Here is a 26,436-nt window from a genome sequence, read left to right as displayed (position 1 = left end):
AACTATGTTGTAACATTATATTCTGGTGTAATGAGTAATGAGAGAAATAAGACATGGCCAGCGTTCACTTCTAAACTCTCCGTTCCTCATTTCTGTCACTGGGCCGTGCTTTTCGTTGGGAATTCCTGTTCATCTGCAAAGCTGCAACACAGAGTTCAGGTTCAGGCCACAGTTTTAAAGTTTGTTGCACATTTAAAATTATATATTGTGTCTGAATGAAGGCGTTGTGTTACATGTCCTTTAGGGGGGGATGCAGCAGGTCTACACACAACAGCTTTATATTTAGAACATTCAAAATATTTTCAGTCTAAAATATTTAAATAATAAAATGTGAGGCTGGTTGTTGGTTGTAAATTACCATAAAGTCCTTTTCAATAAAGAATCCTTCCACTCAAAAGTAAAAAAAATAATAATAATACGGCTTGTTTCAAAATCCATGTGGTGTAGCAGGAAGCACTGTTTTAACACTCTTCTAAGTTTTCAAATATATGTTGATGAAAGGAGCTGAGAGCTTTTCCTGTAGGGGTATTAAGTCACTCAGGCAGGTCATGTGATCTTAGGTCCATGTTCTGTCCACTCCCTCACCAGTGCTGCAGGACAAACACACTTGTGTCCACATCTCCAAAGCTCACAGCCCTATCCTCCTCCTGCAGGTCTGTCCAGGCACACGGGGCCTTCACAGAGGCTCTCCACTGCTGGCCTGCCATCCAGAAGGGTTCTCTCTGTGTCCTTGTAGATTATAGGAAACATGTGCAGTCTTGGCTGGCAAATCCACTGCAGGGATAGTTGTCTCCTCCGATGGGCCACTCTGTCTAAAGAAAAAACAATATCCTGTGTCAGTCAAATATACAATTTAAACTGGCATTTTAATGGAGGACAAATGGTCTTACCTGGGCACACAGAAGCTGCTGCAGTGTGTGTCAGAGGACAGCGAGCAGACACAACGCTGTGCTGGAGCTCCTGTCCTGTTCCTGACCCCTGCAGATCGCCGCAGCCTCTGGGAGCCCTGGTCACTGGACATGCCATATGGTACAGTATGCCTGCAAAGGCATGCAAGCCTCTTATATACTGTTTATTTACGCTGCAAGATTTATCTCCGTCAAATGGACACAATTAGCAAACTGGAAACACTGTGATCAATGAATTAACATAATTTCTTCTGCAAACTAAATATTCAGTCTTATATTTACCCTGCTATCCCTGTATTTAGAAGTGAAAATGTGCCTTTACAGTGCCCTGTTCTGTATAAGAATAAGAAGATTATAATAATAACAACAGAATAGAAAAAGCTTCAGTTGTAGTCATCTGGACTCAATTAGAAAAAATAGACGTTTCGACTCTCATCCAAGAGTCATTGTCAATAAAAGAATTTAGATGATTAGACCAGTATACTATAATGGTATACTGAACCCCTGGAAAGGTAGAGGACCAGGACCAGGACATTTAGATGCTAATCAGGTACTCAGGGTGGTTGAGCCAGGGTCTCACAAAGACAAAGAGGATTCTAATAGCCCATTAAAATTCTGAATAGGCTAGCTCGGTAGATACAAGGGGGAAGTTTCTGTTGAAACAAACAACTCTTTCTACTTCAGGAAGGCCCCGCCCAATGGGCGGGTCTTACCACAGAACAGTATTAATATCGGAGTTCTCGACCTAAATTCTGTTATTGACAATGACTCTTGGATGAGAGTCGAAACGTCTATTTTTTCAAACTGAGTCCAGATGACTACAACTGAAGCTTTTTCTACTATGGAACACGCCTGGACAAATGAGGGATTACACCGACAATAACAACAGAAGTTATACTTTATCAGTGTTTTTTATTTATTAAACGTTTCATCAAAAACTCTACTGCTGATTACCCACATTTAGTGCTGCGCTCCTTCTGATGCTTTCAGGCAGCCAATAGCTTATATATATAATAATATATACAGTATATTATATACAATGTATACATTTTTTAAGAGCAAATATGCTCTTTGCTGATTGTAGTATTGCTAGTTTTATAGACTGCTAGGTGGTCTATATACCCTGCATTGTCAGGGGATCAGGGATCTCTACAAACCTGCCGACCATTAGCAGCAGGATGTTGGGACTGACCCTGCTAGTTCTGGTGTGAACCAAATCTTTAAATTTAGCTCCTGATTGGCACACAAGCTTGGATATTTTTTTTTAAAGTCCAGTCCTTTATGTTCTCATATTCAATTTGAGGCAGACCTGGCTTTGAAACTTGATTTTAGTTTCATTAATGTATGGCATGTGCTCAGTGGTTCCAGTCACACTGCTGTGATTAAGTGGTGTTGACTAGAGAGTGATCAGGTTGGATGTTAATAATATCCTCTCTGGGAGGTGTAGGAAAAATGACCTCAAGTGAATGTGTGTACAAAAACAATACAGAGAGCGTCTCTGACATCTACTCCTTCAAGTTCTTGTTTTGCAAGTCACAACTAAGTCTTTTGCCACAAATCCGAGTCAAGTCTCAATTCTTTACCCAAAATTACCCATAAGTTGATGTAGTCATTTTTGTCACTTAAAACTTCAAATCCATAGGGCTCAAGTCTGACTTGAGATCAAGTAACAACTTTCAAGTCCTCTCTGTCTGGTAGATTTTACATGCTCAATTGATCCCAAGGATAGTTCAGGTCTTCTGAGACCTTTGGAGTGCGCACTTGTATTTCATCTACTTGGCATAATGAGCAATGACTACACCCAGTGTACTCCACAGACCCTCACAGAAGCTCTCCAGTGGTCTCTGTGAGGCCTCTTGGAATGTGCACTTGAATACATCACTGTCCAAACAGCCAGATGCTGCATATGATCCACACAAATAAATAATACAATAATAATGATAATGTATTCATACTATTAGTTAATAGGGATTAGGGCCAGAGCACATACTGTGTCATACACTAGGCGGGGCTATCAAACTGTATTCTGCGCACTGTACAGTCGGTGCATTTCTAGACTGTTCCACTATTATACTATGTTCATACTAATTGATTGGAGAATAGATCCTCCTAACACCTCATATGCATGTTTTGGAATTATGCAGACAATCCTCATCACATCCCTACACACTCAGATATAACTAAGAAGAACTTGCAGACAAGAGAAATAACTTTGACTGTTTTCTCGTTTTTGACTAAAACCTTGTTACAGTAGACTCACTCTGGCGTGTTGATCCAGATGATGTCCAGATGGCAGTAGTACACACACTCCTTGTCCTTGTAGGTGTAGCAGGTGCACCTCTTGGCGCGCCTGTGGATGGATCCTGGGTGTTCAGAGGTTGTGTCCTGCTTCAGCGAGTCCAAATCTGTCCTCTCTGTTACATCTCTGCTCATCAAGAAACCTGCCACCACATAACAAAATATTTACTGAAAGAACTAAAGCCACACAAGAAAAGCACACAATTTAATTCAAGCCTTATTCAAATACTTAATGTTGGATTATCATTGAAAATATTATTGAAAAACTGGTCCAATCAATGACTTGGAAAGCCAACCTACTAATGATGTAAAAATGAAATGGGAAAAGGGATGTCATTTTGTTTTGACGGATAAGGAGTGGGAAGAAATATGTACATCACAATGAAGGACCACAACATTTAGTTGGAAAAATGTGACCTTTTTTTTTTTTTTTTATAACACCATGTCAAAGTACACATTATTCACATGGAGGTGCCGGATGCTGGAGAAACTGTGGTTGCCGGGAGACAGATTATTACCATGTGTTTTGGGACTGTCCTGTTGTGCAGAAATACTGGATACAAATTAACAAGGCAATAGAGACTATTTTTCAGAAAGATATTGTATGTATGTAAAAATGTATTTAGACCTCAAAACACTCGCCATGGACATAATGGATGGATATATCTGGAACATACTATTGGCCACCGGGAAGAAAGCGATCACAAAAACAGGATGACACAAACTGAGGATTAAGGGCTGGATGGGGACATCATAACTCAAACGCACCATGGAAACAATTACCGCTGGACTCAACTTGAAAATAGATTAAGTCAACAAACAATGGATAAATGGGACGCCATAATTTGCGTTGACCCCTCTTTCCTTTGGATGATACCAACCTGTTTTACCTGTTAATGTTATTCTTTATTCATCCTGAGTTCACTATGGCCATGTTATTTTTTTCTTATTACATTTTTTTTATTTTTTTTTATTAAAACTGGTCCAATACATTATGTTATTGACCACAATGACATTAGAATATATATATATATATATATATATATATATATATATATATATATATATATATATATATAAATATATATATTATAGTATAATTAAGTAATTAATTCAGTTAAAAATGAAAAACAATTTAATATTTTTTTTACTGAACATGCTTTAAAAAAATCTAATTAGATCAATAAAACATTAATTAAAGACCTTAAAAAAAGAACACTACATATTTAAAAACACTATAGTAGTAATATAGTAATAGTAATATATTGGTGCCTACTTACCATTTGCCAGTGCTGTTGTCACCACAATTACAAACAAAACTCCAACATCAAACACAGTCGCCATCACACATTGAAATGATGAAAATGAAAAATAAAAAATCTGGAACAAAATAAGCAAAAGAGTCCAGCAGTGTTTGTGTGAAGGCGAGTGCAGTGCGTTCCAGCTGACAGTCCTGATGTTCTCATGTGTGACCGGAGTCTCTCTGTCTCTCTTAAACACACACTTTCCTTATGAGACACAGGTTTGTGTCAAGTCCGCTCACACGCTTTAACTTCCTGAGAGGATTTGAAAATAAGAGCAGGCAGATCAGGTGGGGCACATGCCAAACCTGCTTTTACAATCAACAATCAGATTGAAACACAGGTGTATGCTGTTGTAACATCATTCTAACTAACTCCTTAATCTATGCTTTTACTTATTATTGCTTTTATGGCTTATTTCTTGATTTGTTTGTTGTGGTTTCTGTTTCCAAAGGCAACTCTATGATTCATTTGAGTTTTGAAGTAGTTCTTCAAAGCAACACACTTTTATTTTGAAGGTAATTTTTTCTGTCGAATTTTCTTGGTCGAGACTTAAGAGAAGGTGTTTTGTCTAAGACCTTATTTTGTCATTTCTTTCATTACATGAGACAACGGGACCTAGCAGATTGTTTGATTATTAGAAGCTTTTCAATAACATTAAGGTAGAAAAAAGACAGATACTCATGTGTAAGTAATTATGTGAACTGATTATTACTGTCCCATCACCTATTACCGTATATCATATCATGTATCATCTGTTTGTATAGTTACATATCCATTGTCTATAAACTATGGACAAAATGTTCATCACGAGGTAAAAGGACGTTTCTTTCCCCTTTAGGTTTTGTTGCATCATGCAGACCAAGCTAACTTAAATTAACTGCTGGAGAGTGTTATACTAATGTGATACACCATGGTAAAATGGGGGCTTAAAAGGACAGAGATGCAATTTTAATACTTGTATTGAAAAGGTAAAAGATTGACAGAAAAAAAAGAGATGTGGCACAGACTCACCTCAGTGAATCAAATCAAATCAAATCAATTTATTTTTGTAAGGCCCAAAATCACAACAACAGTTGCCTCTGAGGGCCACAGGGAGAAATTAATCAACAATGTCTGTGGTGGCGAGGGAGTCAGACAATGTCTGTGGTGGCGAGGGACGATGTCCCAGGGTCCTCTGTCCTTAGACTCTCCTTCTCGGCCAGGAAAAACTACAAAAAAAACCTCTTTGGGAAAAAAGCGTAGAAACCTGGAGGAGTTCCAGTGAAGGAGAGATCCGACTCTCACAGACGGACAGACAGACACAAGGAGACTGGAGCTGGACCCACTCTTCAGGCAGAAGAGGGACCGACTGAGGCGAACTGGACCCACTCTTCAGGCAGATGAGGGACCGACTGAGTCGAACTGGACCCACTCTTCAGGCAGATGAGGGACCGACTGAGGCGAACTGGACCCACTCTTCAGGCAGATGAGGGACCGACTGAGTCGAACTGGACCCACTCTTCAGGCAGATGAGGGACCGACTGAGGCGAACTGGACCCACTCTTCAGGCAGATGAGGGACCGTCAGAGTCGAGCTGGACCCACTCTTCAGGCAGATGAGGGACCGTCGGAGGCGAGCTGGACCCAGTGGACACTCGATGCCAGGGCACTAAATCACATGAATAGCCCAACAACTAGGAGGCACCCAAAATCACTTTACTGGCTGTAAGCTGCTAATATGTTTCAATGTAACACTAATATTCCCAATTGTAAAGCAGAAACAAAACATCAACAGATTTTAGGAACAGGAAGTGTTCACATGGATCACCTTCACATTTTCTAAGGGGCTTTCTAGGGTTAGGCAACATTGACACCAAAATCACTGCAACTGGAGCTCTGAAGGAAACAAGTTCATTCAAAATGAACCAAATCGAGGGTGAACCAAAGGGCTTGGAGAGGGAGCAAGCCAACATTGACCATTACTGATATGTTGTTTTTGCAAGCGTTTCCTGTGGGTATTTCAGAATGTAGAAAAAACATATACTGCTCAATTGACATTACTTTTGGATGTTTCTGAACTTAAAGCATTTTTTGGGGGGGGCTTGAAGTGAAGTGCTCAAAGCTGGATCTGTCAGAGCTGACATAGACTTTTACATGTTCCTGGCCTTTGCAATTAGTAAATAACGTGAGTGATGAAATTTGATCAGTTTCAATGTATATATATTTGTTGATAAATTTTACTTTTTGTTAGAATAGATTGTCAGAGTTTGTACACAAAAAATGTATAGAATAATGCACATTTTTGTATATGAATCAGCAGCACTTCAAGCATTTACATTGTAATTTAGTAATGTATTCATGTATTGATTTATTTTTCACATTGTCATCTCGAGGTAATTGAGTCAAGACTATATTCTGTTTATTGTGCTCTGTGTCTGGGTTGTGAGATGCTCCCTGCTCGTGTTTGTCTTCACCTCGGGACATCTGGATGAAGATGTACAAAGTGGTCACATGTTAAGACAGCAGTGGGAGGCAGTTGATTCATCAGTGTTTGGTTTGGTGTCATTTTGATGAGTTCAAGTGGAAACAGTGGGACCGATGAGAGACAAGTGGAAGGAGTAGTGAGGTTAACCTTTTGGTCAACTGTCAAAGAGTGTGTTCAAGGGCCAAGAATGCCTTAATATTTCAGATTCATGAGATTTTCCCCAATTCAGAGCCACGTAGGGACATCAGGTGAAGTCATCTTGATATGAGCACCTAATGAAAACGCACTGGGTTATTGCAGAGCCACGATTCCAACTCTAATAACAGAATGTGACCGGGTGACAATTGGGGGTGATCATAATTCATAATACAAATGCAACTCCACAGATTAAGAGTTTGTCAAGGCGCACAGATTTGTTTGGTGAGACAAACGGGGGAGGTTCCAGATTGTGTTGCCTTTTTTTCTTAAATTTTGTTAGAAAGTCAGAAATGAACAGCAGTAAATGAGTTTAGAGCATCATGTAGTCTAAAAACACACAAACACAAATCTAAAAAAAATAAAAAATTGTTTTAAGACTTTCAGATTAATTTTAATCCAATTTTGAATTGTTTTTAATCTAGTGACTAGTGAAGGTCACAAATAACATGCAAGCTGACGGATGCAAATCAGAAAATTTCTTATTGATCTTAACGTGGCATTTAACACAATCAACCACTCCTTCCTTGATTACTGTGAGAATTGTATTGAAATAAATGGCACACCTCTTACCTACAATCTCTGTGTTCCTACATTTTAGACCGGTTGTCTTTTGTGCTCTTCAATCCTCATCCACTGAACTTCAGTATGATTATATATGTGTATTTATTTTGATTTGTCAGATAAATAGTGTAGGGCAGTCTGCTTTTATCATCTCAAACGTATTGAGCAAATTACAGTTAGTTTTGAACTCCTTTTTATCTGGAAAAATAATATGCTTTTATTTACTTCAAACTGGATTATTGTAATAGTCTCTATTAATCAAAACGCCATTCATCTTCAGCTTGTCCAAAATGCATCTGTAAAATTACACAGTGGTGCCCACAGACACGATCATTCATATCATCCCTGTCCTAATGTTTGTGGAATCCTTCAGTTGTTGAGGAAAACAAGTGTGAATTCTGTCAACTGGACAAAGGTTTTTAGAGTGAATATGTTTCACTACGTATCCAAGTGTTCTCATCAAGTGTCCTTCAGTTCTGACGAAACTCTTGTAAGGCACTGAAAAGGAAGCCTACAACTTGTCACTCATTCACATCTCCATCCTCAGAGCCAAACTAACCACATGTACAACACTGACCATTTGGTCATTTCAGTGCTGCCACTTAACTAACCTGTCCTGAGCTCGCTTCTTTACATGTGATGCGGTGGTGCACTCCAAGCAGCTTTGCTTGCCATTTTGCTTAAGCCACTCCTATAGACTACTATACTATAAGTACTAGTACTACTACTCATTTGTACTCCCGCCACTACTATAAAATCAGCGGCATTTATAACTTGTTGTGTCCTTCTTAGTGAGAAAAAGTGGATTTATCCTCCAGCGTTGCTGCACTTCCTCTATTTACCTATCTCAATAATTTCTTCTTACCTATTATTTAACATGAAAATTACCATGAAATTACATTACGCTCTGCTGCAATAACAAATAGGATCTCAACCTGGAGAAAATTAGCAGTTGGGAAAGCTTGATTGAAGAGTTTGCACACTTCAGAGGAGCTGCTGGTCCTCTGTAAAGAGGACACAGTTGTGACTTAAGGCCAGGAATGTGTTTTGGGTGCTTCCTGGGCACCTCTTTTGGTAGGAATTCTGGGCATATCCCTATGGAAGGTACTCTCTATGACTGGTTAGTAAATTAATTGTGTGTGATTTATACATTTGAAGCGCATGTTAATTGCCACCGTTTTTCATAATAAAATACTTTCAAACATGTTTTTGATCTTCTTCCTTGTGTTAGCTTGAATAACTTAAACCCTAACCCTATTTAACATATTTTTGAGATATATTGGTTGGAAAGGCCTTTCCAGCTATCAGTCAGACGTAAGATATTCACTAATGGATTTATCTCCTTATTTGGTCTGTACAAGGGTCTTGGTCTTTTGGCCTGGGGTGTTTAGACAGAAAACTGCTGGAATGCTGAGCAGTGTGGCTGGGTGGCTAAACTAATATTTCTTCACACGTTATACCTCCAGAACCAAGAATTGTGTATTGTATAATTAGAACACTAATTTCATTAGGAGCCATAGTTTAACAAGCTTAGCAGATTTAGCAGAGATTTATTTGTCCAGTCAACCACACATGAAATGCCTCAAATCCATCAACAAATCATATTGTGTGTATAAGTGCTCATAATAAGGGTAAGATTAAGGTATTATCTAGAGCACAGTACAGGCCACCAACATAGTCCCTGGTACGTGTAAGTGTAATATTAAATTAATTGATAATGAGTGCAACATCACATGACAACATCACATGATCTCTCTGGGTGGAGTTTGCATGTTCTCCCCGTGTTACCGTGGGTTCTCTCCGGGTCCTCCGGCTCCTCCCACCGTCCAAAGACATGCATGTGTTTAGGTAAAAATTGGTAACTCTAAATTGGCCCTAGTGAATGAATGTGAGAGTGAACTGTCTGTAATGTCTATGTCTCTGTGTTGGCCCTGCGATAAGTTGGCCACTGTCCAGGGTGTACCCCGCCTAAGGCCCGAAGTCACTGGGATAGGCTCCAGTCACCCGCGACCCCAAAAGGGAACAAGTGGTAGAAAATGGATGGATGGATGGATAATGAGTGCAATTAGGATGTTGCCATCCTTATCCAATGCTATTGCCTTTTTCCCCAGTTAAGTACTGCTTGTATTTCACAATCTAATTCATCTCAAAGTGATTCAGGTACTTTGTTTTCCATGATAGATATGTGGTATTAATTCATTTCCAAAGCCTAAATAATTTTTCAGGAGAATGTTGCACATGAATGCTGGTTGCGTGTATCCATTTATTTTTCTAATGCATGTGCTTCAGTCTAAAGAGGCCTGAGATTAACTCACCAGCTGCACAGATCATGTTAAAGTCTCTGAGAGCCGCAGGTGCAGCAGGGAGGAAGTACATTTATGGTATATCTTTAGGGAGGAAGAAAGAAGGTATAAACATGTATGTATGCATACTATAATATTATAAATAACACATGTTCCAGTGGAGTAGTAAAGTGGTGCTCTTGCTTTCTTGTTCAAATTACATTTCTCACACAAACATCTAGTCTCCAAATGTTTATTTCCACAGAAATGGTACAGACCTGAGTATGTATATGTAGTGTCTGGAGTCCACATGAAATACATTGTTTTGAAAGCGGACCACCTGAATGGCCACGACCACGACAGAAGCATTTGCTTCCTCAGTAATGGCCGTTCAATGTTTTTGATCCGTTAATGTGCAGCAGCTGTGGAATTTACAACTCAATCTTGTCATCGTCTCACGCGGGTTTAGAGTCATCCATTTCACATGAGAAGTCTGGTGAAGAACAAACAGTTTTCTCTTTTTAAAGGGCTTTTCTTTCCAAAAGTATTGATACATGATTTCAGCTGCTGTTTCCGGAGGCAGCCGCACTGTTTGTGGAATTAGCTGTAGGTCTGAACTACACCAGTATTAATTGATTGTGGATGTGACATTGTAAATTAAAATACAATTAAAAAGATTACAATCAATACAACTGCTACTCTTTTACTAAGCAGCTTCCCACAGCCTAATTGAAATATAAGTGTAAACTGTCAAATTATTTTTACCAATTTGGTAAGAACGGAATTGTCGTTTAATGTTGAGGTGATTATATGTAGTAAACTAAATAAATAATGCGTTGCACTTTAAGCCGAATACCCCAGCAAAAGTAAGTCATTACCTTCCAGTTGTAGTCATTATGCCTGAAGTGTTGGAGTGATTAGACAGACAGCTTCTCCTGACTCAGTCTCACAGGTGTGTCCCCAAGAGCTTGTACGCTTTTTCAATACTATTTATGGATATTTATGAGGTAAGTGGGCAGGAGTACATTATTATTATCCAACTGATGTCTGACAGTATGGGTATGTGCTGACAGATTTATGTGTTCAGTGAGTCTTACGTCACTGAAAGTAAAATAAGAAAAACTAGTGGCCCAAATACTTTAGTTAACAACTTATAATAGTCATCTCATAAGTTTAAAGAAAATGTGAACTTGAGTTTGAACTTGAATTTTGACTGTAGGTTAAAAAAATAAAAATAAATCAAATAATCTCACTTGATTTCATCAGGTTTTCACATCTGGCTTCCGTGTCTCTCGTTTTGCGCACACAGAAAAGATACACTTTGGTGGGTGGGTATTTACTTGACCCACTGCACCACCGGATGTACATAATCTGAAATTGTAACACACAGAAGTTCTCATGGTTGATTGGCACAAAAAAGATAATTTACGATGTTATTTATTCAATTAAAATAAAGAAACATCTCATCAACTTTTATTGATCAACCACATACAGAAGACACAAAGGTAGCATTTATCTTGACAAAAATAGCAATGGTGCAAAACAGTCTTATAGCTTTTAACAGTGAAATTACTTTTGACTTGTACAAAAGAAATTGCCTGAAAAGAGCTGAGAACACTGATCCAAAGCCAAATGTTATAGGACAATACTGATTATTACCATCAAAACCAAAGGGACAAATATGTTTTAAATCACTTCTCCAAAAAACTGACTCAAATCTAATATTCTGAACAAAATGCTGAAATACTTCTTTGTGTATCAAAAGCCACATTTACCGTAAAGGAAACATTTTGGCATATTTGCAGTGTTCAAGCCCCGGATGTAGATGCACAGAATGCAAACCGGCTGCCTCATGGGACACTAAATAAATAAATAAATATGAACGTCTTGATTGTCATATCCTACAGCTCAATGATAAGCTTCCCTTCATCATCACTGCTGCTGTCCTCCGCGTCCACACTACTCTGCACAACCCTCACTGCCCCGCTCAGAGGGTCAGTCGGGGGATAGCCAAACAAAAGGGGGAACTTATCACATGTCAGTGGTGGCTTTTCCTGATATATGTGCTCTGAGAATACTGCACTTTGCTTTGACGTACTAACATATACAGAACTGTGGGACGGGTAGGTTTCCCTTAGTTCATTTGGATGGCTTTGAGACATGTAGGCTGTAATCATGTTAGTTGTACCAGGGTTTACCATGGTATTGTCAGCTCTACAATCTTGTCTTTGGTCTTGCTGATGAAACTGCACAGCTTCCACACATCCTGCCTCCATTTCAGAAACAATCTTACACAGCGGACCTCTATTTGTATTTGCTTGACTTAAAACAGAGACCGTTCCCATGTGTTGTGGCAAATAGGAGTCAGTCTTGACCAGCGACGTTGGTGGTAGATGGCAGAAGTTATTATTTGCTGGTATTTCGCTGGACTGTAGATTTGGGTTCATGCCAGGACGCTGTGGAGGGCACCCACACATTCCTGATTGAGTCTGGGAAAGATGCTGCAGTTGCGACTGCCCTAAGAACCAGTCACTTGAAAAGGAATCCACCCTGGCACTGGTCTCTTTTACCTGATAGTAAAAAAAAAAACACATTACTGAAAGACTGACACAATCAGACATTGTGTCTTGCTCCAAAATATGTGTTCAGTAAGATTTAACTTATGATAACCCCATGAGATTGATGCACGGAGCAATTTGCACCACAAAATAAAAGCTTCAGGCTTCATGACAAAGAGCCCATTGTCAACTTTATTTGAACGTTAGCAAAAGGCCCCTAAAGTTCCTTTAGTCCCACCCAACACGCCAATTTGTGTATGTAAAATGTGTACTTTTATATTTTGCGAGTGTCAAAGGGACGGCTTGTATAGGTTACAGAATGAGAGCCACATGCTGTGGGTTTACCCCAGAGCAGTAAACTGGGTATACTTGGGTAAACTGACCTGACCATGATTGTTTGATCAAACTATTTACAAAAAATCTGTGTTTTGCCACATACATTTATGCTGTGTTTAAGTTCACCTGAGTGTCCAGCTGAATGTAAGTGAAGCCCTCTCTGTCTGTGCCTGGTGGCTCATAGCTCTGCTCAGGCTGCTCCTCTTGTTGACGCTCAGGGGCCCCAGTGTGTGACTGCGGGTCCACACCTCCAACAGGAAAGACTATCTTGTTACTCCCTGATGAGAACAGCAAAATCTGAATCAGTTTATCCAATGCAAAGGTCACAGCTATGTAACTTAACAAAGTAACTAACATATAATGACTCTAAATGTGGTTTGTTGAGGTTGATCAACGCTGCCCTCATACATAATAACAAACCAGTAGAGTCGCAATCTCGTGCAGTGACCCTTGCCGAACTTAGATAGTCAAATGGGCAGGGCAGAAAATATCCTGTATTAAAGTGTGTAAACTGAAATATATAGTTTTGCCAAGTTAAGAGGTCTATAGACATGGACAGTGAATGGCATGGAGAGCAGCATTTACAAAAGAATCAACATACTGTAACTATTGTTAAAAAGTATTGTTTCTCATATTTCAAGTCAAAGCAAAAGCAGCTACACCTGGATGAACTTGCAGGTGTGAGAAGAGTTCAATGTTTATTTGAAAAGGGAATGTGCCAGGGCCTAGTGTCAGCTCTAAGCCCTTCACTGTGCTATTTAATCTATTGCTCACCTGTGATCTAGGGTGGCATGACCCATCACACATTATAACCTCCTGGTTTCCTCCTTATTTCAGATATCAGATCACCACAGGTCTTAGCTCTAATCACATGTTATTGTATGTTCTAATCTAAACAGAGTGCAGGGCAAATAGTATAATCAGAAAAACTGGCTACTTCAATGTAGTCTATAGTATAAATACATTTCCTTCCTGATACACCAGATTGTATTGTTAGCCCGCAGAAAGACATTATAATCAATAAGATGTTAAACCTTTGGAGACGAAATATTATAAATATGTATTAACGACCATTGTAGTAATCAAAATATCCAATACACATGGGTTGAATATGTATTGAATATTTTGCTGTCACCTAATTCCATCTTCATCTTATCGCCGTGTAACAGTGTGCTGTACAAACACAGTTACTTGCTGCCACCTTGTGTTTAACATTGTGTAATACAGAAATATGTCTGAACAGGTCTCACTGCTGGAGCATATATGGGTATAACTGTCACTAGGCTGCTATAAAGAAAGAAGAGGACCAATTGGGTGACTCTGCCTCGTTTTAAAAAATGTGGTTGATCCTCATTAATCATGTCCCCATATCCTCACAAATTTTGTTTTCATTTTATTAAATAGAAAAGGTAATGCTTAACTATGATCCAACATCAAATGTGTGTATATTATTTTTATCTGTAAGGACATAAACATTTGTTCATAGTCTGTATGTTCATATTTGTTCATATTTACCTGTAGAGAAGTCTGGAACATGTGTAGCAGCTGCTGAGTTGTCTCCTTCTGTGGACATTGGACATTCAGAGGCATTCTGTATCAGGCCAGCTTCATGTGCCACGGCTGTCCCATAAGACAATGTCACCTTTTCAGACACTGAGTTTGTTTGAGATGGACTGAGGGAGACTATGGCTGGTTGATCATTGTCTCTGACCATTGTTTCGTTTGAATTTCGAATGCACAGATCTGCATTACTAAACTCTGCACGATTCTCCTCACACTTAGGCCTTCCATTGTTTATTGGAGTATGAGGAGTACAGGCGACAAGTGAGACCAGCTCGCTTTGCTCTGCTTCCGGCAAGTGATCATTCTGAGCAGCAACATCGCAAAACAGATATTTTTGTGACATTTCTGGGACGACTGCTGACACCTCACCTGCCTCAGAAGTCCCATGCTTTTCGATCGTGTTTACTTGGCCGCAAATGTGTGGGTGTGTGGACAAGGCTGGAGGCGGACCAATAGTTTGACTCATGTGGACAGTTGGCCGTTCCTTTTCAGATTGATCACATATTGAAGGCTTAGCACTGTCCTTGTTTAGTGTGTCCACTTCCTTGTTTGATGCATGAGGTCTATGGCTGGTTTGTTTATCAGTACTTCCCTCTGTTGTGCTGACTTTGACACGTTCTGTTGGACCTATTTGCTTCTCAATCTGTGGTTCCATGAGGGCCAACTGCTCGTCAGATATGATTTGTAAGCATATTTGAAGATCTGGTGTTTGAACATGAAACACTTTTGGAACTGTTTGCTGGCCAGGCACAATTTGGCAAGGTATTACGGGAGAGTTTGTGTCAGGGTTGATTGCAGTTTGGTTTTGCAGAGGTGACGGGGACTTTTTCAGTGACGTCTCACGCTGCTGTGCTGGTGCAAAAGCAGTCAAAGCAGCAGGAGATGATTGCGTCCTGTGAATGGGGGTGAAAGATACGCTTTTAAATTTCATAGTTGTTGGAACTGCAGCTCCTAATGGGGAGGACTGTATTGTTGTGCTGAATTGCCCTGCGTGGGAATTTCGCAAACTGGCAGTGGTTTTTGTGTCTGCCACAGGACACTGGTGGAGCAATGGAGAAATAACATTGATATGACTGGCAGTACATGGCATTGAGTGGCTCAGTAAGGAACTGCAATTACTGGATGTACTATTCGGTTGAGTCCACAATGAAGAGTCTGAAGAGCTTATAGTTGTAAGAGTGGTTGCAGATATAGGCCTAGATACAGAGATAGTTTCTGTTGAACTAGATCCGACCTTTATTAATGAACAAGTATTGGACTCTTGAGAGTAAGGCAACTTAAGTTGGTACTTGGGCATAAAACTGTTCGGAAAAGCAGTGGAAGCAGATGTAACGGGTGAGTTGATAACAGGTAGTGCATTTACACACATTGAACTTGTTGGAAAAAGGGATACTTGAGCAGAATTTGGTTGAGTATTTATTTTGCTGAGTTGTGGCTGAAGAAACTTTAGGTCAGTCTCCATTCCCTGAGAACACAGTTTCTCGTCCGTTCTTTGTTTCTTTCTGTCAGAGGGAATGTTGACTTGGCTTTGAGAAACAGAGCAAAGACTTTTTGAGTTGTTTGCCTCATCCCTTTTATTGATATCCAAATTTAGGTTTGGTGTCAGAGAAAGAAAAGATAAGGGAAGTACTGACAAAGACAGATTCCTCCGAAGAGGCATTCTCTGGGTGGTGGGTGATGCTAAAATATGACTAGTTTGCGCATTAAAACTTAAACTTGGCATTAGTTTGGCAGGATTTGTTTCCATATTATGCACTGTGGCACTTCTGACTAAACTAGGGCTCGATACAGTTGTTTCGCAGTGTCCCGCTGATAGACGTTTTTGTAGACTCTGAATGACTTCTGGATTAGGTAAAGATTTAGCTCCCTTGGCAGCTTTGTTCTCACTGCTTCCTTCCGTCTCGTACAACTTCTTAAACGTTCCACCTCCATACATGTACCACTTGTTGTAAGCAAACTTCTGCGATTTCTTCCTCCGTAACTTTCTGTTGCCTGTATCTCCGCAAATATCAGCCTCACCCTGGCACGAGAGACTGCCAGCGCACGCCTCTTCTACGGATGAGTTTTTGCAGAGAGCGTCTGTAGCGTGGTTGCAGTCGACGGCTGCTTGGCGGACCAGGGGCCGGTGGGTGGACGATTGCAGGTTCACAGACTTGACAGAGAAACCTGTTGGATTTATCTGGCCTGAGCTTCCTCTCCTGAAAAGTGTTGTGCAATCTTTGTGATTGGAGGAGGAGGTGGGACTGCCCTGGTCAGGCTGCTGGAGGTTCACGCTGTAGGGCAGGGAGTTGCTTCGAGTTAGTGGTGCGTGCTCGACTGATGAAGACTGCTGGGTTGGGACAGAGTTGCAAAAACCTTGTCTCCTATTTCGTTGAGCATTTGACATCTTACTAATCCTCATGTCGAAATGGAAAGAGTCCTTGTAAGTGTATGGCATAGGAAGGTCAATGCTGCCTTGCTTGGAGAGTGCTGTCTTCCGAGGCCTGACATTTTCCAGATGTTTATCCTCCACAACGGCACTATTCTGTGTGATCAGTTGGCTTATGCGCTCCTCCAGTCTCTTATTCTCCTGTTGTTTGATGGCATTTTTCTCTTCCTGGTTCTCTTTTAGGCTGGCAGACTCCTCACCTTGCTCTGTGGTGGTCTCAGTCAGAGATTCCATGCTGTGGTCAGGTAGCAGACTTCCTGGGCTGGGGTAGTGCTCACTGCTCTCACTGAAGCCGGAGTCAATGCTCTCGTGGCTTTGGGATTTGCTACTAGACACAGAGCTCTCCCACTGTTTGGAAAATAGAGTTGCCTCTTGTCTCTGAAGCGCAACATGGCGATTTAACAGTGGTGGGCGCTCTGTGATTCGCTTGTCGTCTGGTTGTGAGACCATGGCGTTTTTATCATGTACGTCCAATGTTTGGGCAGGTGTTTTTTCAGTAGTTTGTGAAGGTAAATTGGCATCCCTCTCTACTCCAATGAACTCATCATTCCGCTCGTCCATAAATAAACTGGTAGTCTCTGTTGAGCGGGACAAGCTTTCCATGCTGCTCTGCTCGGATTCAGATGACAGTCGTGCATGAGCCTGAGTGCGCTTGTGCTTGTAGAGGTTGCTCTGAGTTTTGAAAGACACTCCACAGACTGTGCACGGGTACGGCCTCTCCCCGGTGTGGCAGCGCAGGTGCTTCTCCAGCACACTGGGCTTCAAACAGTCCCGTCCGCAATGAGGACACAAGTGTTTTCCCGCTGATTTGGGTTTGGCTGCAGGAGATGAAGCTGTCGCGCTCAGTCCTGGCTGGAGCCCGCTAGCGATGTGCAGCGTTAGGAAAGGCAGCGTCTCCTTGGAGTAAAGCGGCGGCATGGTCAGATGCAGAGCGCTGGGGTCCGCAACAGCGAGAGGAGGCTGGGCGAGCGGGTGTGAGTGAAGAGCAGGCACTGTGTGGATGTACACAGCCGTCAGAGGGGCCTGCATCTCCATCCTCCGCTCCGTCTGCGCTGCCACTGAGCTCATGTAAGCAGCAGCCCTCGCCAACTCAGGCTTACCAGTCTCCATGGCAACAGGGCTGCTGTCGTGATGTACCAGAGCCTGCTCTCACTTTACCTGGAGGAGAAGAACAGTTTGTGTCAGACCTCGACTTTATCGGTATTTACATGTGTCCAGTTTAGGTATTTGTGTAGAAATATAGTGTTTCATAATATAATGTTTTGTTTCCAAGACAGAAGACAGCACACAATAGAATTATGATAGGGTTATTTTGTTTTATTACTTTATTACCCATGTTCTCAAATTACACAATGGGAACAAATTATAAACGATCTTGAGCCCATAAAGTGAAAAGAAATGCCAATATAGGAATTAGATAAAACAAATTGTAATCACTCACTTTTCTCCTTGCAGCACAGGGTTAGGGTTAAGTTAGGGTTAGTTTTTAGCAAACATAATCAAAAGCTATTATTATTTTGTTAAACAATACCAGGCTAAGATTCACAGAATTACAGTGACTAAAAGCATGAAATCAAGGATGCAGTGGTTGTCTAGAAAGTAGTTATTGTCACTTGCAAGTAATGTTGAATGAAGGCTTAATAGTTTGCTCTAAAACCAAACCAAATACTGCCTTTATCAGCAGGTCCCGCCCGGAGGGCAGAGCTTACTCAGAGTAGGATAAATATCTGAGTTCCCAGACTTGATTCGCAGATTGAGAATGACTCTTGGATGAGGGTCGAAACGAGTCCAGATGACAACTGAATCTTTTTCTACAGTTTGCTCTGAAGTTACTATGAATTTGCATTCTATGAATAAGTTTGTCTCTACTTAAGTTTACAAAGTGGCCAAGAGAAGATTGCATGTAGATTGCATTCCATTATTAGTTATTTGCTTGGCTGTGGAAATAATCTGTGTGATTTTGTTCTTCCTGTTGCTGTACTAGACTTGTGTGGTTATTGCGTGTTCCCTTTATGCACCACCTGTAGAATCACAATCACACTGATGGTTGCACGAAACTTATTGGGCTGTCACCTTTAAGCCATTGTTCCCTCTCAGTGTAAGCTTTTTTCACTTCCTCTTGGCTATGTAAATGTCCCACTGTTCTTCCTGCAATGCAAAAGTTGTTGACCATTAAACGCAGTATTTCCACTACTTTATACTGTATATTAGATACGTTTGAAGGGTTTTAAATGATAATTGTAGCCTGTTTCATAACACGTTTCTTTTCTAAATGCTGTCAGATGGTGTTACTGGTTTTTGGCTTTGGGGGAAAGTTTGACATCATACACCACAGTACTGACAATACAGCAACTAAAATGATACGTTTAGATTGTTCCTTACCTTTCAACCTTTCCCAAGCACACAGTCCGCTACCAGCGCCATCTGTTTTGTATCCTTAGCAGGCTTTCTCATTCCCTTCGGTCAGATCGCAGCTGCCTGACACGACATGAGGAAGAAGAACAAATGCAAATGTGAGGGAAGATGCACAGAGAACGTTGCAAGGCAGAGAGGAGGAGGCAGAGAGGCAGGCTGTGCGCTCGGCTGCCTGGTGGGTGGTTAGCGATCAAACAAAGACTTCCGGAGAACAAGTTGAACACAGTGATGAGCAGCAATGACAGAGAGCACAGGAAGACCCTGAAATGTGTGTGCATCACAGTCTGGGGAGTCAAATTATTGAACGAGTTGAATGAAAAGTAAACACAATGCCTTAATGTCAACAAATAGTTTTTGAAGTATAAAAAAGATTTTTGCCGGGTTACAGGAATAAAGAGTGATCAATTTAAGTCTATTATTTTAAGCAAGTTAACAAAATGTTTCTGTTTGCATTGTATAATCTTTACATTTAATTGAGGGAACTGAGAGGTGATCATGAATTGGATTGTGTTCTGAGGCAAGGGTTGAACTTATAATCTATGGCTTCTTTTTGCTATCTTACTTTTTATTTACTTTATTTAGGTTTGTTTTTTCTTACTTACTTACTTACGTACTTGGTGACTTTCTTTTCTTCTCCATGAATGCTGTGAGCTCTTCTTTAGACGTGACACCAGCATTATTTTTCAATAGGTTCTGATTTCCTCCACCTTAATTCTTTGTGTGCCCATATTAGCATTACCATATGACTCAACCTTTGTTTTGCATTCAAACACTTAATCATTTTATTGTATTTCACAAACACATTCTCTTTCTCCAAATAAAAGTCACTGTGTTATGCTGCAGATATAGTTGTATGTGTGTATGTGGCCCATAACTGTTCTGTTCTGCAGTGTGTACATCACCCCTGTGTTCCAGCCTACACACACACACACACACACACACACACCTTCCTCCGCCCACGGTGTTCATACACCCACATGTGCAGCGAGTAGAGAGCTATTACTGAAGTGGCTTTGGGCTTTCACTCTATCAAACAACAAATGCACCCTACTTCCCCCTAGACCACAGCCATCACTGCTCACTGGGACCAACTCACACATTTCAGTTTTTGTGTGAGAACAGAGCATGAGAAATAGGATTCTATTATCATATTTGGTTTGGTTTGGGGCATAAAATATTTGGTTTGGAGTGGGTCATAAATTATATAAATACATATAAACTGAGAAGCCATACGGAAAAAAGAAAAGTTTTCACTCAGACTGTAAAACTCCTGTCTCCCTTTTTACATAATATCAACCAGTCAGAGAAGTTAGAGAATGTCTGAAGAGCAAGGTGAAAGGCAGTCATTGAAAAAAGAGTCATAAATTGTCAAAGAGTATAATTAATTTATTGCTACTAATATGCAATTATTATAATATCGAAGAGTATAAGGCAACTTAAGGTCACATGATGTGGTGTAAAAGGGTCTTCACAGTAAACCTGCTAAATGGAGCTGAAGGATTTATTGTATCTGTAATGGGGAGTCCACTATTTTGCTTTAGATATTTTTCAATATGAATGCTCTTCACAAATTATGGAAATGAATATAAATACAACAGGCATTTTCATTACTGAAGTCAGTGCATCATTCCTTTGGTCTAACTCCGCTCATCTCCACAGCAACGGCAAGCGGCTTTGTCTGTGTGTGTTGTCATGACAACTGGACACCTCCTACCGCACACATTTCCAATCTCAGTACACTGCCTCACAGGATAGAAGTCATTTTTTCACTTGTATTGTTGTGCTGAATGACAAAAGCATGTGCACAAGATTAGCACTGAAACAATTGAATGACATTCATTGCATCCACTATTGCATAAATGTAGACATAGAAGTAAAATGGGCACAAGTCAACCGTTTCCATCATGCTGTTTTAGTGCTTGTTGGCTACACTTGAAGAGAATGCAAAAATAGCACATGATTTAGGCAGATTATTGGTTGTCTCTGTGATCTGATGGTTGGCCATATTTTAACTGATGACACACATTTCAGGAAGTGGTGGCTGTGAGATTGTGTGTGGGTGGGTGCTAAAACACCAAAGTCTCATGCCATCTTCCCATGTTGCTGTATGTACAAGATTAGGCTTTGTTCTGATTACAGAAGCTTGGAATGATTGTCCGTGCATAATAGGTGCGCAATTATGTAACTTTTTTTATAGAGGCCCGCCACCTTCTTGTCTCCATGAGATGTTCTTATGGCAGTAAACGCGTCCTGTGTGTTCATAATCCTGAAATGCTTTCTAAAACATGCATTTGTTCTATGAGTGGTTTCCCCTTGGATATCTTCCATAACTTGGCCTGATGGCTTCAGCTGCTTCAGCTGTTTTTTGCTATACTGGAATGTTCCAGTCAAAGTGACTGTGGGGACCCTCCATCATAAATGTTATATTATGCACCTTTAATTTAATAAAACGTTTTCATGCTGTAGATCATAGTTCTAATATACATAACAGTTTATTGCAGTGAATCAGACAAATGGGTCCACCAGAGCAATAGAGGCCCAGATCTACCACGTAAGGTGCAGGCTGTGCAAAGAGGTCCCTGAGACAACACTCTGTCCGCTCTGGAGAGCAGCTTCAGTGACAGACTGATCCACCCTCGCTGTGTGAAGGAAAGGTTTCGCAGGTCTTTCCTTCCTGCTGCTGTCAGACTTTATAACAAACACTGTTAGTCCTGAACACTCGCAATACTGACCTAACCATGTGCAATTCCGTCATATGTGCAATTACTGTCGTGATTCATGTGCAATTACTGTGAAATTCATGTGCAATCCATGTGCCGTCGTGAAACATATTCATGTGCAATTACTGTCGTGATCACATGCAATGGTATTTATGTATTTATTTATTTTTATCTTTATTATTTTTTCCCTCCATCCCTTGTTGGGAAATGGGAGGTTTTGTCTATGGGAGTTTTTGTTTACAAGAGATCTTCTACTGAGTTTTTTTCAAACTTCCTATAAGTGATTGTGACTGTTCTTTTCTTCTGTATCTACCTCTGTATCTACCTGCGTTGCATCAATGAAATTTCTCCATGTGGGACAATAAAGGAATATCTTATCTTATCTTATATATATGTTGTTGTTGTTGTTGTTTTATGGCGGTTGGCATCCAATTGTTGCATTACCGCCAGACTTTATTCCTCAGACTTCCAAGAGGTCATGAGATGCCTTTGTCATTCATCTTATATATATATATTGGCCCGCTGCCATATATATATATATATATATATATATATATATATATATATATATATATATATATATATATATATATATATATATATATGTGTGTGTGCGCGTGTATTTTTTGTAATGTGTTATTCCTATATAATTAGGAATAACACATTACAACCAATTATGTCTAGCTGAGTATGTATTTGAAATATTTACGCTTTGTAAAATGCAAAATATGGTCTTTTATTTCCATTTCCTGTTGTTCTTTTTCTTTTTTTTTCATTGACGTAAAACGTAAAATTGCGTCTGACGTCACGTGGTGCATGGACGCCTATGATCACTACCAAAACTTTGGGCTTCATCGTTTACAAGAATTGTTTCTTGTGCTGTATTTTAAATCATATCCCTTAAAGGTTTGTATGTGGTTTCTTTTCAGCCGATATTTTGGATGGCAAACTTTGTTAAATTGCACTGTTCTTTGCTAGTGTAACATTAAAGCTAACTTGGTTAGCATGAGTTTCATTCATTCTCCATCGTAATCCTTTTAGCTTTGCGCTAATGTTACTACGGGGCCATATCTAGCTACACGTTTTGTCGGGATATTGTCTGCATACAAAGCTATAATGTATATGTTTTTCACATGCTATGAGGGTTTGTTCTGTCTTGACTCGCGGGTGCTAACGTGCTGTTGTTTTTTGCAGACAAATCGGCCTTAGTCTTGGTGATTCTTCTGTATCCCAAGCATGTTTCGTCCCAAACCCACCCTGAAAGACCGACAGCACCTGTACAGACTCATAATAAGCCAGCTGCTTTACGATGGCTACACCAACATCGCCAACAGTCTCATCACTGAGGTCAAACCCCAGATCGTAGTGTCTCCGTCTGAGCAGCTCATGCAGCTGGCCAAAATGGGTAAGATGTTCATGAAAAAAACGTATCTTATTGTGTATTCTACATAATGCAGTCTAAAACTCAACATATTAATAAGCAGAATTCCTTAAACATACTATACCATGCATACACTAAAGGACACACTTGAATTATGAGTATATGATAACACAATTGATGCCTTCAGAAGACTCAGAAAAGCTTTATATGTCTTCTGTTTTGTCTCAGGGCTGGAGAATGACGACAGTGCTGTTCAGTATGCCATCGGCCGGTCAGACACAGTGGCCCCGGGAGTTGGCATTGACATGGAGTTTGATGCAGATGTGCAGACCATGTCTCCTGAGGCGTCTGAGTATGAGACGTGTTATGTCACATCACACAAAGGACCATGTCGAGTGGCCACGTACAGCCGTGATGGACAGCTGATTGCCACAGGCTCTGCAGACGCCTCAATCAAGATCCTGGACACGGAACGCATGCTGGCCAAAAGTGCTATGCCCATAGAGGTGAGAAATCGTAACTATGCTATTCACAGTTGCTAAAAGTAGATTATGTAATTTTAGAGAACATAGCAGGAAAAGATCTCCACATGCACGCTGTTAATCAAGTGATGACTTGTTGTTAATCAAGTGATGACTTGTTTTATTCATAAATATAAGTTAGCGTCACTTGATTGATTTCCTTTTTTATTGAAACGTGCACAACTAGACCATGAACATCTGATTGATTGATCTTATTTTGATACTTAAGTGCTTAAAATGGCATCATACATTGGCCTTTCAAACAGTAGTATCAGAATTGCAAAATGTAAATTCTACTGAAATCAGAATCAGAAAAGGTTTTTTGCCATTGTCAATCAACCAAATTCACAAACATAGAAACTTGCTTTGGTGATTTGGTGCAACATAAAACAATGATAAAACAACCTAAAAAAGTAAAACAATTAAAATCTGCTATAGGATGAAAAAATTTAAATAGGCTTACTATGTACACAAATTCAGTCAGCTGAAATGTGAATGTAGTGTGATATCAATTTAAAACATAATTGTATTTTCCTCATGTCAGATAATGATGAACGAAACAGCCCAGCAGAACATGGAGAACCACCCTGTAATCCGGACACTGTACGATCACGTAGATGAAGTTACATGCCTGGCCTTCCATCCAACAGAGCAGATCCTAGCTTCTGGATCAAGAGACTACACCCTGAAACTGTTTGACTATTCAAAGCCCTCGGCTAAAAGAGCCTTTAAATATGTACAGGTACTCTCTTCTTTGATTATACCCACCTGTAAGTGTTATGAATGTGTATGAGTCACGTGTATGAGTCACGTGTATGAGTCACGTGTATGAGTCACGTGTATGAGTCACGTGTATGAGTCACGTGTATGAGTCACGTGTATGAGTCACGTGTATGAGTCACGTGTATGAGTCACGTGTATGAGTCACGTGTATGAGTGAAGAAGAATGAATTGTGTAGATGTGTATATTTATCACTGATTTATTTTAATGGAAATGTGTTTTAATGCCTTTTATATCTGTGGGGGGATTTAGAAAAGCCCAACCAGGGACAGAAGTTGAAAATTAGCTCTGGCTATAATCTTTGTTTGCATCACATCGGCTGCAAGCTCTGTTTGTAGCTATGTATGATTGCATTGTCCCTGTCAAATAAATAAATATGTTTTTAGTATAACAAGCACATTCTCCGAAAATGATAATAAATAGTTACAGTAAATAGACCAATATGTTCATTTGGTTTTGTCCTTTTCTGTTATGGTATAGGAAGCTGAAATGCTGCGTGCAATCTCCTTCCATCCTTCTGGAGACTTCCTGCTGGTGGGGACACAGCACCCCACGCTGCGGCTGTACGATTCCAACACATTCCAGTGCTTTGTGTCCTGTAACCCTCTGGACCAGCACACCGACACCATCAGCGGCGTCAGCTACAACCCCTCGGCCAACAGCTATGTGTCCTGCAGCAAAGACGGCAGCATCAAACTTTGGGACGGTGTCTCCAACCGCTGTGTCACCACCTTTGACAAGGCCCACGATGGAGCTGAAGTCTGCTCCGCCATCTTCTCCAAGAACTCCAAGTACATCCTGTCCAGCGGCAAGGACTCTGTGGTCAAGCTTTGGGAGATCTCCACAGGTCGGACATTGGTCAAATACACGGGTAGGAATAATATTGCTTTTCATTTTGTAATGACCACAACATGTTGTTAGAAGATGACTTTGAATGTTTTTCATGAATAATGCAAAGTAAACCCCAATAATGTGAATTTTTAAACATTTCGTATTAGTTTATGTCAGCAGATGGTACTGTTTATCTTCAATTTTTGAATATCTAGCTCATACGCATTTACCCCCCTCACCTATACAAAGGAAAAGGAAAGTTGTATTAACATTATAGTTCCTGTTGTTATCTTGCAGGTGCGGGCTTGAGTGGCCGTCAGATGCACCGTACTCAGGGGGTGTTCAACCACACAGAGGACTATGTGCTGCTGCCTGACGAGCGCACTATCAGCTTGTGCTGCTGGGACTCCCGTACCGCTGAGAGGAAGAACCTGCTGTCTCTGGGACACAACAACATAGTGCGCTGCATTGTGCACTCTCCCACCAACCCTGGTTTCATGACCTGCAGTGACGACTTCAGAGCGCGCTTCTGGTACCGCCGCACTACTACAGACTGACCCCCTGTCACCATGGACTTTTGCAACACTCATATTCTTTTGAGTTATCGCTTCTGGTATCTTTTTATTGTTTTTGAAGCCAATTCCCCAAACGAAGAAAAACGGAACCAAATTTGTGATTTCAGCTGACTGTAAATGTTTCACTTTTATATTTTGTCCGTGTCTTTTTGATGTCATTTTTAATAAACATCTAGAGGGGAATTTTCAATGGTTTCACTTCAATTTGTTTGTTGTGTGTTAGTGTGTTACTACACTACAAATCATAACTGTTGTTCCTCCCTTGGGTGTATATTTAGTCCTATTCGTGTTACTGGTATTAGTCAAATAGTTG

At 40.4% G+C, this 26,436-nt stretch overlaps 3 protein-coding genes across 4 annotated transcripts; 1 reads left to right on the top strand and 2 right to left on the bottom strand.

The window, feature by feature from the left end:
- LOC140366161 (endothelin-1) lies at positions 1-4,681 on the bottom strand. The gene is made up of 4 exons (XM_072452834.1): positions 4,487-4,681; positions 3,169-3,349; positions 891-1,040; positions 1-812 (listed from the first exon to the last, which is right to left on the bottom strand). The coding sequence occupies exons 1-4, from the start codon at positions 4,548-4,550 to the stop codon at positions 677-679; spliced, it is 531 nt and encodes a 176-aa protein (XP_072308935.1). The 5' UTR covers positions 4,551-4,681; the 3' UTR covers positions 1-676.
- A 6,754-nt stretch (positions 4,682-11,435) lies between these two features.
- On the bottom strand, positions 11,436-19,464 carry znf831 (zinc finger protein 831). Of its 2 annotated transcripts, XM_072451866.1 has the most exons (5): positions 19,282-19,464; positions 14,424-18,057; positions 13,035-13,186; positions 12,317-12,584; positions 11,436-12,280 (listed from the first exon to the last, which is right to left on the bottom strand). In XM_072451866.1, exons 2-5 carry the CDS (start codon positions 18,007-18,009, stop codon positions 11,916-11,918), a joined length of 4,371 nt encoding a protein of 1,456 aa, XP_072307967.1. In that variant the 5' UTR covers positions 18,010-18,057; positions 19,282-19,464; the 3' UTR covers positions 11,436-11,915. The 2 variants fall into 2 exon arrangements, with proteins under 2 accessions (XP_072307967.1, XP_072307966.1); XM_072451865.1 differs by having other exon boundaries at positions 11,436-12,584.
- A 3,357-nt stretch (positions 19,465-22,821) lies between these two features.
- cstf1 (cleavage stimulation factor, 3' pre-RNA, subunit 1) lies at positions 22,822-26,327 on the top strand. The gene is made up of 6 exons (XM_072451864.1): positions 22,822-22,940; positions 23,229-23,439; positions 23,644-23,921; positions 24,481-24,678; positions 25,198-25,588; positions 25,846-26,327. Exons 2-6 carry the CDS (start codon positions 23,271-23,273, stop codon positions 26,103-26,105), a joined length of 1,296 nt encoding a protein of 431 aa, XP_072307965.1. The 5' UTR covers positions 22,822-22,940; positions 23,229-23,270; the 3' UTR covers positions 26,106-26,327.
- Positions 26,328-26,436: the final 109 nt, after the last annotated feature.

Source organism: Eucyclogobius newberryi, unplaced genomic scaffold (genome assembly GCF_026437365.1).
Source record: "Eucyclogobius newberryi isolate DKJ021-1_F unplaced genomic scaffold, fEucNew1.0.hap1 SCAF_19, whole genome shotgun sequence".
NCBI classification, from domain to species: domain Eukaryota; kingdom Metazoa; phylum Chordata; class Actinopteri; order Gobiiformes; family Gobiidae; genus Eucyclogobius; species Eucyclogobius newberryi.
Note: the sequence above shows the minus strand (reverse complement) of the source record. Positions and strands in the feature narration are given on the sequence as shown.

What these genes read in the sequence shown, in the direction of transcription:
- LOC140366161 (XM_072452834.1), bottom strand. Translation starts at nt 4,550, where the DNA reads ATGGCGACTGTGTTTGATGTTGGAGTTTTGTTTGTAATTGTGGTGACA. An exon ending in GACAACAGCACTGGCAAATG is followed by an intron (nt 3,350 to 4,486) that starts GTAAGTAGGCAC and finishes ATGTGGTGGCAG; the next exon opens with GTTTCTTGATGAGCAGAGAT. An exon ending in AGCAGCTTCTGTGTGCCCAG is followed by an intron (nt 813 to 890) that starts GTAAGACCATTT and finishes TTTTTTCTTTAG; the next exon opens with ACAGAGTGGCCCATCGGAGG.
- cstf1 (XM_072451864.1), top strand. Translation starts at nt 23,271, where the DNA reads ATGTTTCGTCCCAAACCCACCCTGAAAGACCGACAGCACCTGTACAGA. An exon ending in AAAGTGCTATGCCCATAGAG is followed by an intron (nt 23,922 to 24,480) that starts GTGAGAAATCGT and finishes TCCTCATGTCAG; the next exon opens with ATAATGATGAACGAAACAGC. An exon ending in GACATTGGTCAAATACACGG is followed by an intron (nt 25,589 to 25,845) that starts GTAGGAATAATA and finishes GTTATCTTGCAG; the next exon opens with GTGCGGGCTTGAGTGGCCGT.
- znf831 (XM_072451865.1), bottom strand. Translation starts at nt 18,009, where the DNA reads ATGGAGACTGGTAAGCCTGAGTTGGCGAGGGCTGCTGCTTACATGAGC. An exon ending in TGTTCCAGACTTCTCTACAG is followed by an intron (nt 13,187 to 14,423) that starts GTAAATATGAAC and finishes TGTTCTCATCAG; the next exon opens with GGAGTAACAAGATAGTCTTT. An exon ending in ACATTCAGCTGGACACTCAG is followed by an intron (nt 12,585 to 13,034) that starts GTGAACTTAAAC and finishes TTTTACTATCAG; the next exon opens with GTAAAAGAGACCAGTGCCAG.